The 13,442-nt window shown below is 31.3% G+C and overlaps 1 protein-coding gene across 1 annotated transcript; it reads right to left on the minus strand.

Annotated features, from left to right (window-relative positions):
* Nucleotides 1-10,613: 10,613 nt before the first annotated feature.
* Nucleotides 10,614-12,489, minus strand: LOC111021285 (two-component response regulator ARR8). Its single transcript, XM_022298180.2, has 5 exons — nucleotides 12,166-12,489; nucleotides 11,959-12,065; nucleotides 11,713-11,790; nucleotides 11,384-11,454; nucleotides 10,614-11,265 (listed from the first exon to the last, which is right to left on the minus strand). Exons 1-5 carry the CDS (start codon nucleotides 12,287-12,289, stop codon nucleotides 10,842-10,844), a joined length of 804 nt encoding a protein of 267 aa, XP_022153872.1. The 5' UTR covers nucleotides 12,290-12,489; the 3' UTR covers nucleotides 10,614-10,841.
* Nucleotides 12,490-13,442: the final 953 nt, after the last annotated feature.

Raw genomic sequence — 13,442 nt, forward strand, 5'->3', positions numbered from 1 at the left:
AATAGTTGCATTGATATGTCGGTTGTTCCAAAACATTGGTTTTCTTGAAATAAAGGACCAAAAATTGTCTCGATATATCGGTTGTCTTGAAACATTGATTTCCTTAAATAAATGACTAATAACTGCCTCGATATGTGGGTTATCTCGAAACAGTGGTTTTCTTAAATAAAGGACTAATAGTTGTCTCGATATATCAATTGTTTAAACACATTGGTTTCCTTGAAATAGATGACCAAATAGGTTCCTCGTTATGTCGGTTCTCAAGGAAACATTGGTTACCTTGAAATAAATGATCAATAGCTGCCTGGATATGTCGGTTTCATTGAAACAATGGTTTCCTTTATTTAAGGACCAATTGGTTCCTTGTTATGTCAGTTGTCTCGAAATTTTGGTTTCCTTGAAATAAATGATCAATAGTTGCCTCGATATGTGTCAATTGTCCGGAAACATTGGTTTGAACAAAAAGCACCAATAGTTGACACGATATGTCAGTTGCTCCGAAATATTGGTTTCCTTGGAAGAATGAACCAATAGTTGCCTCAATATGTCGGTTGTCCCAAAACATTGATTTCCAAGAAATGAAAGACGAATAGTTGTCTTGATATGTCGTTTGTCTCGAAATATTGGTTTTCTTGAAATAGAGAACCAATAGTTGTCTCGATATGTCAATTGTACCTTAATGTTGGTTTCCTTTAAATAAAGCATCAATAGTTTTCTCAATATGTCGGTTGTCCCAAAATATTGGTTTCGTTGAAGTAAAGGACAATTAGTTTCCTCGATATGTCCATTTCTCGAAACATTGGTTTTCTTGAAATAAATGACCAAATAGTTGCCCTAGATATGTCGATTTTTCTGAAACATTGGTTTTCTTGAAATAAAAGACAAATAGTTGCCTTGATATGTCGGTTGAACCGAAACATTGATTTTGTTGAAATAAAGGACCAATAGTTGCCTTGATATATCAATTGTTCTGAAATACTGGTTTGCTTGAAATAAATGACCAATAGTTGCTTGATATGTCAGTTGTCCCGAAACATTGGTTTCCATGAAATAAAAGGCCACTAGTTGCAACGATGTGTTGGTTGTCTCAAAACAATGGTTTCCTTGAAATAAAGAACCAATAGTTACCTCAATATGTCGGTTATCTCGTAACATTAGTTTTCTTGAAATAAATGACCAATAATTTCCTAGATATATGTCGGTTGTCTCTAAATATTGTTCTCCTTGAAATAAATGACCTATAGTTTCCTCAAACTGAAATATTGTTTTCCTTGAAATAAAGGACCCATAGTTTTCTCGATATGTCGTTTGTCCCAAAACATTAGTTTCCTTGAAATGAAGGACCAATAGTTGTCTAGTTATGTAGATTATCCCAAAACATTGGTTTCCTTCACTTAAAGAACCATAAGCTGCCATGATATGTCGATTGTTACGAAACATTGGTTTCCTTGGAATAAAGCACAAAAGTTTCCTCCCTATGTCGATTGTCTCAAAAAATTGGTTTCCTTGAAATAAAGGACCCATAATTGGCTTCATAAGCCTTGATTTAAAGACAAAAAAGTGTTATTAATCATGCTTAGTTAAGATAATGTGGAGTTAAAAGCATACATCATGCATATAATTATGTGAAAATGTATATACTATGTGTTTAAAGACTTGGGCACTTAGATTTAGGTAAATGCAGGTAAAATGAAGCAATTATGTGTGTTTGGTAGGAAAAATAAAGAATGTTGGACTAATGCGCGAACCACATTATTTTTTAGACTTTCTACCTGGAGGGATGTGAATCCCGGAGCGGAAGTGAATCATCGTTCTTGATTTTTGATAAACAAAACCGAAACTTACAAAATTGAAAACACGGGGGAAAAACTTGTTTTTCCTTACCTTTGAAGAACACTTCTTCAATTTGATTTCCTACGAACACCACCAGAGAATCTTCCTTGCTATCCTCTTGGGTCTCGGGATCGTGCTTGTGGGAGCACTATTTGGATGAGAGGGAGAGTCTTTGAGAGAGTGAGAGCTTGATTGAGAGAAATCAATCGGGCATCCTTTTTGTTCTACCTTCTCTTTGCAATTTTACCCCACGTCACTCCCCTGCAATTTTGTAAGGAGTTAATTATTAATTTATATATTAATATTGTTAATTAATAATAATAATTAATATATATATATAATTTATTAATTAATCATATTAATTAATAAATATAATTAATTATTAATCCAATTAATAATTAATTAATAAATATATATATAAATCAAATAAATAGTTAACACTTAATTATTTATTATAAAATTAGAATCATATTCTAAAACATTTCTCTCGCATAACCTATAGTTGTAATATACATCTATGCACATTATTTTTAACCTATAGTTTTAACATGAATCATATTCATATTAATTTTATTTGAATCACATTCAAACAATTTCTCTCGTAATATATAGTTTTAATTTAGAATTAAATATATATTATAATGTATCAATATACATAAATTCCCTTGAGCTTCAAATTCTTCCAAAACCTAGATTCTCGTTTTATCCGTTATGAGCTAGCAAGGGGACCAAATGGACCTACAGACCAGAAGCTCCAACGATACGTGATTAATCGGTCAAACTCATTGACTGAGTTAATCAACATTTGTTAACTACAAATCACTCCACTAAAGACCCACAATTGCACTCTTCTTGTTTTCGTGTCCACGGATATATGACTATTAATGACAAGTCAATCCTTCACGAGTGCTCGTAACTCAAGTTGGGTCAAATTACCATTTTACCTCTGAGTTACATCTTACTCCTTAAATACCACTGCTCCTCTAATGAACAACCCGGTTATGGTCCGACCAATAACCGGAAGTCCCTCCCTGGCCAATGAGAGGGTGGGACCCCTTGTTCAAGTCCCGGAGTCAGAATTTAAGAGAACACTCATCTACTCCCCTAATGTCGGGGAGGAATGAATTCCATCTCGTGAAGTATGTTCCCAGCTCTACCGACACACAAATCCGCCAGCCACATTATTTAGAGATTTCCTGCAAACACACCTAAATGTGCCTGGCGCAGAACGTGGAAACATTGCATTTTAACACACTTTGACCAAGCCTCTTTCATGGGAGTCAAATGCTCAAATCACCCTACCACATATTATGCAAGAGGAAGTCATAACTTATCATTCAAATGAGCAACCAAACTTCCCATAAAACTCTCATGAAATTGTAACAACCAAGGCCATAAATTGAGTTTCGAGATCATTCATGTCATCCTCCATTTTTCAGCTTTCAACTTTCATTTTAATTTTTACTACCTTGAATTATTTTTCCAGCATTAAGGTTCTATTTATTTCCCTTAGTTAGTTTTTTAGTGGTCCAATACTTTTCTTTAAATCAAATTGATTTATTATATTTCTAATTTTGTACTTATTTTCGATTCTAATGAAAATGAATTTTTTTGTTATTTTCTCCTGTAATTTCGTTTTCTCTATTTTCATGCGTAGCTAAATTAAATTTTCAACCTTCCTACGAATTTCTTAGTTTCTTATCTTCTCAAATTGCATCTATCATAACGTTTTCGCTCCTATTGTTTATCTTGATTGATATAATTCATCTTGTTGATTTACTTGTTGGTCATTCGTTTAGATCACATTAGTTTGACTTAATTCTGAAAAGGTTAGAATGAAACAGAGTTGGTCAAGATAAAATGAGAAGTTACCTAGAAATAAAAACTAAAACAAGAACCTAGACATAGGCACTCTTACCCGTTAAACGAAAGTTAAAGTTTTAATTATTTAGGATTCTAGTGTTTCATAGACTTGGATAAACGCTAGCCTAAGCTTCTAAATTAATCAAAAGTAGTATGAAATAGAAGTCTAACCAGTTTGTATAAAGTGAGAAAATGCCCTGGCACATCTGGTAGCTGTAATTAATCTTTTTAAAACTAAGAGTAGTAGGTGCACAAAAGTGGTTGGCTTTTTTAACTTATGTTTTCCTCGTATTTTTAAACTATGTTCCCAACAATTTCAACTATTTTTATCCTAAACCTGATTGCTCATTCAAGCTATTTGCAAATTTATTTGAAAAGAAAACTAGTCCATGTAGAGACAAACTCGGAACACTTCCATATTATTACTTGTCACAGTTGATAACTCTCCTAAAGAGAGTTAATGGTGCCTAAAAGTTGCATGAAATAGTTAAAGATAGTCTTATCTAGCCTCAAATATTCAATGAGTGTACCTAATTTAGAAGATAAATCAATGTTCTCATATGGCTGAGAGTTTAATGTTAACACTCGTTTAAATGGTCTGATTTTGATGCATTTTGCTGTAGCTTTGATGATGCTACAACATCGGTTCCAGAAAGAGACAAAAAGCAGCAAGCTAGCAGTGAAAAGACTTATCAACGACATTTACCACAGTAATTGGAGGTTTCACCTGAGAGTGAAAGTTGGGTCCTACAGGGTGTGTTTTGTTGCCCTAAAATCAGAAGGGGGTATAAATGCAAACAAGAGGAGAACCACAAATATACCAAGACAATTCCCTTGTTCATTTCATGAAGAAATCAACCCTCACTCCAAGAAACCTCTCCAACTGTTAGAGAAAGTTAAGAGAAGAAGAAGACAGACATCAGTAGCTGAGAAGAGGCCGAGAACTCCTAGCTCCTTCTCTTCATTTTAGCATCTTTGTATTGTTTTTATTCCTACATTTCTGAATCTTCTTATGGCGTTGTCTAGCTAATCAACTTGTGTAAGGGGGAGATGTTGTGAACTTATTTTCTGGGTTGTAACCTTGTTGTTTTGCATTAATGATAGTATGTTTTGAGTTGAAGTTGTTTTATCACTCTATTTTCGATGTGCTTGATCACCATGTTGAAATACCTCCCGATAACTTTTGGAAAAATGTATTAAGGAGCGAGAAACTTCATCTCGAGCTAGAGTCTACTCGAGTTTAGAGTGTGGTGACTTAGGGATAATCATCGTCTGGCTTGGTCGAGAAAATTGTGCTTATATGCTGTTATTGTTTATCTATGGACTTTAATGGCAGAAAATTTGAGGTGTTTGGAAAAACATCTTGTCTGTTTGACCACTGCATTTACTCCACTAATGCTGCTGCAGCATAGTTAAGTTGGCCTAGAAAGAGTCAACATCCTCTCCCCCTTGCGCCCTTATTTTCATAGAACTTACTTAGTGATCGTAGATGTTTGTTAACTCTAGTAAAAACTTGATATAAGATAAATATTTAAAAAAATTAACTCTATCTCTAGGCTTTAATTTATATTTATCTTTAATGCTCAAGCATGATGTGAGAGTCCATTAAATTAAATTTAAATAAGGTGGTGTGATCTAGCGATTAATTGAATATAATTTATTTGATAAAAAAAATTGAATATGATTTACCACTGGTTTAGAAAAACTGGCTACGGTTTATTATTATTATTATTATTAGTATTTTTCTGAAAATAAGTTTAAAGAGACCGTGATCAAATCATTCAAAATTAAGTAAAATTATTCTTAATATAGATACTATTCTTATTCATTATCGGTTGTGTCAAAATTATTTAAAAATAATACGGGTTCAATAATATTAAATAATTATTTTAAAATAGTATCCCTCCAACGACATTAAAAAATTATTTATTAAGAAAAATTTACTAGCTACTAAAAACAAAATTCTCCAAACTATGGACGAAAATCTCCTTGACAGAAGTTGGGCTATAGCGTTTCAGGCTATGGACTTAGAAGCATGAAAGGCCCAAATAACATAAATGGTAGTTTTTTTTTTTTTAATAATGAAATAACAAAAGGCATGAAAAATCATGGTGAGATATAACAAAAATTAGAATATTACAGATATGGGATGAGGATTTGAACCCGTAACATTTTACTAATGTCCCTTAATTAGTTCCAGTTGACAATAAAATCAGAACTGCATAAATACAAATTTTAGTAAAATAACATATTCATCAATTATTTGTAACCATACTTTTTCGTATCACTACTTACCACATATATATATAGTATAATAAGTGGGGTCGGGGATTCGAACTCATAATTTATTGATTATAGATAGATGTCAAATTATCGCTGAACTAAATTCATGTTGACCACTATTTACTATATTCCTTCTAAGCAATATATGCACTTAGAGTTTTTACATTAATCACATCTAAAAGATGACTGTGAAATCTTTAACAACGTTGGATAACTAAGATTAAGATTTATTTAAAATGTTAAAAAGGAAAAAAAAAAGTTAGATAAAAATTTAAAGACCAAAATAAAAAGAAGGAATTACGAAAAAATAGCAAAAAGTAAATATGTACTATAGCATTAAGTTTAAAATTTTACAAAAATGACATATATTGGATTTGGGCCCAATGAAGTCCAATTTCGTATTTAATTAAAGCACACAAATTTCTAAACTAATTACATATATACCACACTACCTATTTATTTATTTAATTTTCTTTTTTTGCAGAGGTTTTTTCTTTTCTTTATGGCCAAGTCAATATCTCTATATTGTGTATATGTTTTAAATACTTTAAAATTTAGCTCTACTCTTAAATGAATTTCTCTATACTGTCGAGATAAATGGTCTAAATTAGGATTAATTTTCATAAATTATCATGGGCTTAATTCTTTAATCAATATATTTCTCTTGTTTTCAGTTTTATTAATTTAAACTCACGAGAATGAATCTCTCTATCTACTCAATATATTTATAGAAAAGATAATATTAAGTCATTGTTGATATGTGTAGCCATGAGCATAACTTTCAGAAAATTGAAATAAACTTTATTGAGATACTCATAAATGAATTAAATTTATCCAGACCATCCGTTCAAATTTTTAGGTTGGGTGGTGGTTTATTCATAATTACATATATGGTATCAGAACGTGTGTTCGAATTCTTGCATTGTTCCAATTACCACTGAGCTATGCAAAAATTATTTTATTCATTTCATTAAGTTCTGAAATTTACATCTAACTTGATAAATTCAACTATAGATCGAGCAATTTGGGAGTTCAAAGGCTTTGGATCACCACAATATTAATGTTAACATCCATTAATTCACTCTTTTGTAAATTTTACTTAATTTCCGTAAATTATTTTGTTCGCTTCATTAAATTATGGAATTTATATCTAGCATAAGGAAATTTAACTATAGCCTATAGACATGTATTTATGAGCATGTGGGGGAGTTGCAATGTTAATGCACCATTAAGTAATTTTTTTGTAAATTTCACTTATAAAAATATTTATTAATTTTCCTAAATTATTTTGTACGTCTAATTAAATTATGGAATTCAAATCAAGTATACGACATTGAAGTAATGTAAACTTAATTGAAATGAAGATTAGAAAAAAAGGGAACGATAAAAACATAATTGATAAGGAGCTAAAAACAAGGAATAAAATATAAATTTTTAAATTTATATTTTGAAAGTAAACTTAAACAATCAACGTCAGACAAACCAAAAATCATATTTAATGTGTGACTTAATTTAGAAAAAAAAGTTAAATAACCAACAAAATAAAATCTACTAAAAAAGTGAGAAAAAATTGTAGAAAATTAGGAGGAAAAATTCTTTATTTGTATAAATACATATTTAGTTGGTGCAAAAAAGATATATTTGCATATTTGTGACATTTTCTTATAAAAAGCAAGTATTTGTATAAATACATATTTAGTTATATAATTTTCGAATAACAAATATGGCAAATACAAAAATTCTATTGTCCTAACAAAGTTAGAAAGATGAAATGACATTACTTTTTTTAAAACAAATTTACACACTCTTTCCAGTGATAAAATGTTATAATTCAAGATTTAGAGAAGCATATACAACTTGTCAAATCTTTTCAATTTTTATCACAATTATTGTAAATACACTTTTTTAGATAATTCTGTATGCGGATATAATTGTTATATTGTTCACGATCTAAATTATTGTTTTACCGTTGGTATAAGCTTCTTGTATAGGATAATATCGTCTCTTATCATTATATTATTTATTACTTATTCAAGTGTCGTTGGATCAAGTGTTTGTAAAAGTTAATTAGTTTATATATCAATAACTTTGTTTAATATGAAGGTGGAGTACTTTATGATGATGCATAGAAAGATACAATAGACTATGAATATTTATTGAAAAAAAAATTAAAAGATATATAAAGGTGTATTAATACTCTATTTGTTGACTAATTTTATTCAACTTTTAAGCCATATATTATTATAATCATACTCATTATCGTATCACGACATTCTAGATTTTACTGCAATTTTTCACATTTATAAGATATCAAGGATAGAATTAAATTTTTTAAAAGAAAAAAGTAAAGTGGAGGTGTAATTTAGCCAAATTATTATTATCATTTATAGCTTTTCACATCAAAGAAAGATTGGTAAAAATTACAGGAATAGAATTATTAATTACTCAAGAACACTTGGGAAGTAAAATGTTCTTTTAATATCATTTTTAGAGATCACATATCAATATCAATATTGATTTTATTTTATTTTTTATTTTTTTATTTTATTTTTTGTCTTCTTCCATTTGAAGACTATATTTGACCCTTATCTTGTCAAGATTAAAAAACTAGCAACTTTCTATAAGATTAGTTGTACCAAAGTCATCGCTTTAACATGTTTCCAAGAACTAACCCGCTAATAGAATAAATAAAGTTTACTAAAAAAAGAATAAAATAGAAAATGAAGATATAGTATGAGTAAGGTTTTAAATGTCGACATCGATGAAACGTGGAGGTCTCAATTTTATGGAAATATATCTGTTTATGCAAGAGTTTGCACACGGTTTGACCTTGTCAAGGTAGAACGTGGTTCAAGCTCTGACTTCGAGCACGATTGAAAGACATGCACAAGAGAGCAAAATCTTTTATGTTCAAGTCAGTAGCAGCTCGAACTCAATAGTAAGTTCGAGGAGAAATTCAATACTTGAGATTGAAATGAGGTCCTCTATTTATAGGTGTAGGTTCCGACAGGCTTGATCGAAGTGAAGGTCAAACCCAAATGGTTTAACTAAGGAATTACCACTTAATGAAGGAAATAGTTACTAAGTCTTCCACTTCGAAAGGTTCGAGTTAGAGTATTTCTTGGCGATTCATTGTACTTCGGGTGACACTCCAATTTCCTTTCCCAAACAATATCGATGGAAATATCAATAAATAGATATTTCTGAAAAGTTATAAAAAGAATTTGTAAAAAATATATAAAGTAAAAATGATTAATATTAATATTCTGTTTATATGAGTGATATTTTGTTGATATCTTTTATATTTTGTCGATTTTTTAATACTACAGAAATGTCGATTTACCACTCGTGTCGATGTCGATCCTATAGATAAATAGAAATGTCAATAAAAATGTCGACATGTCGATGGATATTTAATACCATAGGTATAAGAGGAACGACTTTTCTATGAAAATTCATTACATTTCGATCACAAAGAAAGACAAATCCAATCCCAAAGAAAAGAGCTAACAAAATGAATATACATTTATAGCCTAAATTTGAAACGTTAAGAAAATAGATTTTTTTCCTTAAAAAAAGAAATTCATATACTAATATCAACTAAATTAATAAATTTTAGGATTATCATCCTCTAACCAACGCCTCAACCGTGGGATGTTTCGAATCTCCACCCTACATACTGTAGGAACTAAGGAAAAGAAAAAATCGAATTTACACTTCCAAATTTTGATATCATAATGGGACAAAAAATTTATTTTATTATGTAATTGTATGCGCTATCCTCCAATTAATTCTATTTGCATGTTTTGTATTAAATTTTTTAGATAGGCTCAACATAAAAAGTGAATCAATATTTTTATTATATCGTAGCACGATATTGACAACGTACAAAAGAAGGTTAACAAAATATTATTAATATGAACCTAATATTAATAATAAAAATTTTGACATTTTCAAGAAGTAAATATCCTTATTTATTAATTTAAATATTTTTACAAAATATAAATGATTTTTCTATAAATATCCATTGACATAAAAAATTATCAATAATACCGTAAAATTGAGACATCATCATCTCTGTAAAGGTCAATACGGACTGCCTTGTTCTTTTTATCTTAAAAAAGTAATCATCCAAACATTACATAAGGCTTACATGTAACATTGACTAAAGAAATTTGTTTAATTATTGTTGATACAGTGTCATGTCAATTTTCTTATATATGCAACAATTTGACATATCAATAAAAATTATAGTCTAACCATTAGGGAGGGAATGAGCTCAAATCCTTGATGGTCATAACTCAACATGATCATAGTATATTAATCGAACATGAAAACCTTGGAGCTCTTATAAGTGGTAGGATAGGGGAGGGGTCGAATTGCTTCGAGAAAGAGAAAGAGAAAGATAGGAAGGATTTCAAGTTAAACCATGTACAACTACGAGTTTCCAAACAACAAAATGTCATCCTCGGATGCAAGAGCGTAACGCTTAGGCACCATAGAACATCAACACAAGAAATTATAGTTCAACCAACCAGAAAGTAGAAGTTGACCAGATCAAAAGATCATAAGCTCTTGCAGATTGAAACCAGTGAGCTTAGAAACAAGAATTTTGGTAATGTCACAGAAGACAATGCATAAAATCTACAGCTCTATTCATTCTTGTTGTCATGATTTTGATTAGCTTGACAAAATTGGGAAGGGAATATTTTCCATGAAATATGTATACAGGAAAACCATTCTGATCTCTACATTCCTACTGAGAGCCTGTATTAACCAGCCATCAAGATGGGAAGAAATCAAAATAAAATAAAATGTAAAAATTAGAAGTAAAAATAAAAAAGAAGTTTTCCCATTATTAACTACACCATGGTGGTAATACCATTGTATCTAGGCCTTGTTCTATCTGGTGAGAGTCCATCTTCCATTGCCTTCCTCTTGTTGCTGTTCGATTGTTGCGGTGGCGTTGGCGGGAGTAATTGCAACTGTTCTTGCTCCTGTGGTGGCGTTGGCAGCAGCGATACGGGTTGCGGTTGAACTTGATCCTGTGATGGTGTCGGGACCTGCTGCAGTAGCGATCGTAATTGTTCTTGTTCGGGATGTTGTTGTTGTTGAGGCTGTTGTTGCTCTAGAGCTTGGGGTTGGCTTTCTGAATCAGACTCCTCTTCTCTTCTTTCTGGTTTGTCACATTTGAGTTTGGTTTTCAACAAGTGGGGTCTGAGCCTGTTGACATCGGATAATCGGACCGGTTTCAAGAAGAATTCTTCGGCTCCTTCTTCTAAACATCTGTTTTCCAATCATCAAAATCCACCCTTGAATCAGATTCAAAACTCACAACTCATAAACCAGATCTCTCAAGAACACCTGCATCATCATCGTCATATTTTATTTCTCTTTTTCTTACCTATTGATTCTTGAAGGCACATTCTCAGATGACATAATCACAACAGGTATGTTTCTCAGAGCTTTAGACCCCTGCAAAACCAGAGGAACTCCTTCAGAAACACCCCCCAGATTCTGTTTATTTGACTAGAAAATAAGTTGTGTTCCAATTTTCATCTATAGTTACTTTGATAATGTTACCAAAAATCAAATGAAACCTCAGGACCCAGATGGGAAACATTCTAATTTTGGCATCAGAAAAGCAAATTTCCCCTCAGAGGCATTTGTACAAACACTTGGTGTGCACACAAACAGAAATGGTAACAAAAGCAGGAAGATGAGGCAAAATACCTTGATCTTCTTCAACAAATCATAGCCAGTCATCTCAGGCATACAGTAATCTGTGATTACAAGGTTCACATCCACCATCTGGAAAAATCCAGAACAGAACAAAAGTGAGAAAAAAGAAAACAAACAGCAGAAGAACCCCCCACAAATCGAAAGGAAAAACCAGAAAACCCCCAGAAGAGAAAAATGGGTTTTAAACAGAAGAATCCGTTCAGAAAAATCAGATCAAAAGCGAAAGATGAAACGAACCTGATGGTGATTATTAGGGAAAACAGAAGGAATCGAGTTGTTTCCCGGGTCATCTCCTCGCAACCCCAGAAACTCCAAAGCCTTGCTCCCAGAATCAACCGTAGTGACTGCCATAAAAAAACAAGCAAACAATTACCAAAATGCAACCAAAATCCCAGAAACCGAAACGATTCTTTTCCATTTCGATTCGCCTGCTCTGGTTTGTACCTTGATATGAGGAGGTTTTGAGAAGCCGCTCGATCAATTTCCGATCGATGAGGCTATCATCGACAGCGAGAACATGGAATTTGGATTCAGAAACCATACCCATTGCAGCAACAGAAGATCCCATAACAGAGAGGAAGAAGAAGAAGGTGAAGAATTTTGAGAGAAATGGAAATGGAAATGGAAATGGAAATTGGGAGGAGCTGAAGGGAAAAAGGGAGAGGGAGAGGAGAAGAGAAGAGATGAATAGCTTTGTACTGCAAACAAAGACCCACCAAAATCCACATCCCACAAAGCAAGATCCGACCAGATTTCCTCACCAAATCTTGCAATATTTTTCCAAGATGATATACTTTGAATTACAAGGCAAGCAAAAAAAAAAAAAAAAAAAAAAAAAAAACCCATTTTTCCTTATAATATTGAAGAAAAATCTTCCCAAAGTTTAATTTTTCAAAGCCTAAGATTCTTTTGTTTTCAAAACAATATAGCATCATTAATGTAGGGGAGAGATTCGAACCCTTAACAATGTTGCTCTATTTTAACCGTTGAGTCAGCTTAAGAATTCGTTTTTAATTCGTGCTATTACTTACAATAAAGAAACATAATTTTGGTCGACTAGAATATAAACATTAGTAATCTCCGATATAGCTAGTTAGGGAATATTATTATGAGAAAGAATAGATTCTCAAAATTACAAACATCAAAATTAATATTATTCATAATCTAAAAATAGTTGGAGGGTTAATCACAACAATTACTTTTTTTAATGTGTTTGTAAGTTAGATTTCTTAAAATTAAATCTTGTCAAAAAGAGAGTTAATGAAACATTTTTACCAATTAATAACAAGTACTTCTTTTAATGGGTTTGTAATTTAGGTTTCTTTCCATGTTTAAAATTAAATCTTGTCAAAAAGAGAGTAATGAAACATTGTTACGAATTAATAACAAGTACTTTTTCTAATGGATTTGTAATTTAGATTTCTTTCTGTTTAAAATTAAATCTTGTAAAAAAGAGAGTTAACGAAACATTGACAATTAAATGGTGAAAGAAAATAGTTAATTTTTTTTTTCTAAAAAAAGTTTTTTTTTCCTCTTTCTTTCTTGAGTATAAGATTTTACAGGAAGGTGGGTTGGGATTGATTTAAAAAAAAAAAAAAAAGATTGCCATTGACATTTGAAGGGAATATAAATTGATAAAGATGGGAAATTTCCCTTTTTTTTTTTTTTTTATGAAAGTATAAAGTTATGAATTGAAAAGGAAAGGAAGGAAAGAGAAAGGG

The sequence above is a fragment of the Momordica charantia genome (genome assembly GCF_013281855.1).
Source record: "Momordica charantia cultivar OHB3-1 chromosome 1 unlocalized genomic scaffold, Mcharantia_2.0 BLBB01000001.1, whole genome shotgun sequence".
Taxonomy (NCBI): Eukaryota; Viridiplantae; Streptophyta; class Magnoliopsida; order Cucurbitales; family Cucurbitaceae; genus Momordica; species Momordica charantia.

What these genes read in the sequence shown, in the direction of transcription:
- LOC111021285 (XM_022298180.2), bottom strand. Translation starts at nt 12,289, where the DNA reads ATGGGATCTTCTGTTGCTGCAATGGGTATGGTTTCTGAATCCAAATTC. An exon ending in CAAAACCTCCTCATATCAAG is followed by an intron (nt 12,066 to 12,165) that starts GTACAAACCAGA and finishes TTTTTATGGCAG; the next exon opens with TCACTACGGTTGATTCTGGG. An exon ending in ATTTGTTGAAGAAGATCAAG is followed by an intron (nt 11,455 to 11,712) that starts GTATTTTGCCTC and finishes CTGGTTTTGCAG; the next exon opens with GGGTCTAAAGCTCTGAGAAA.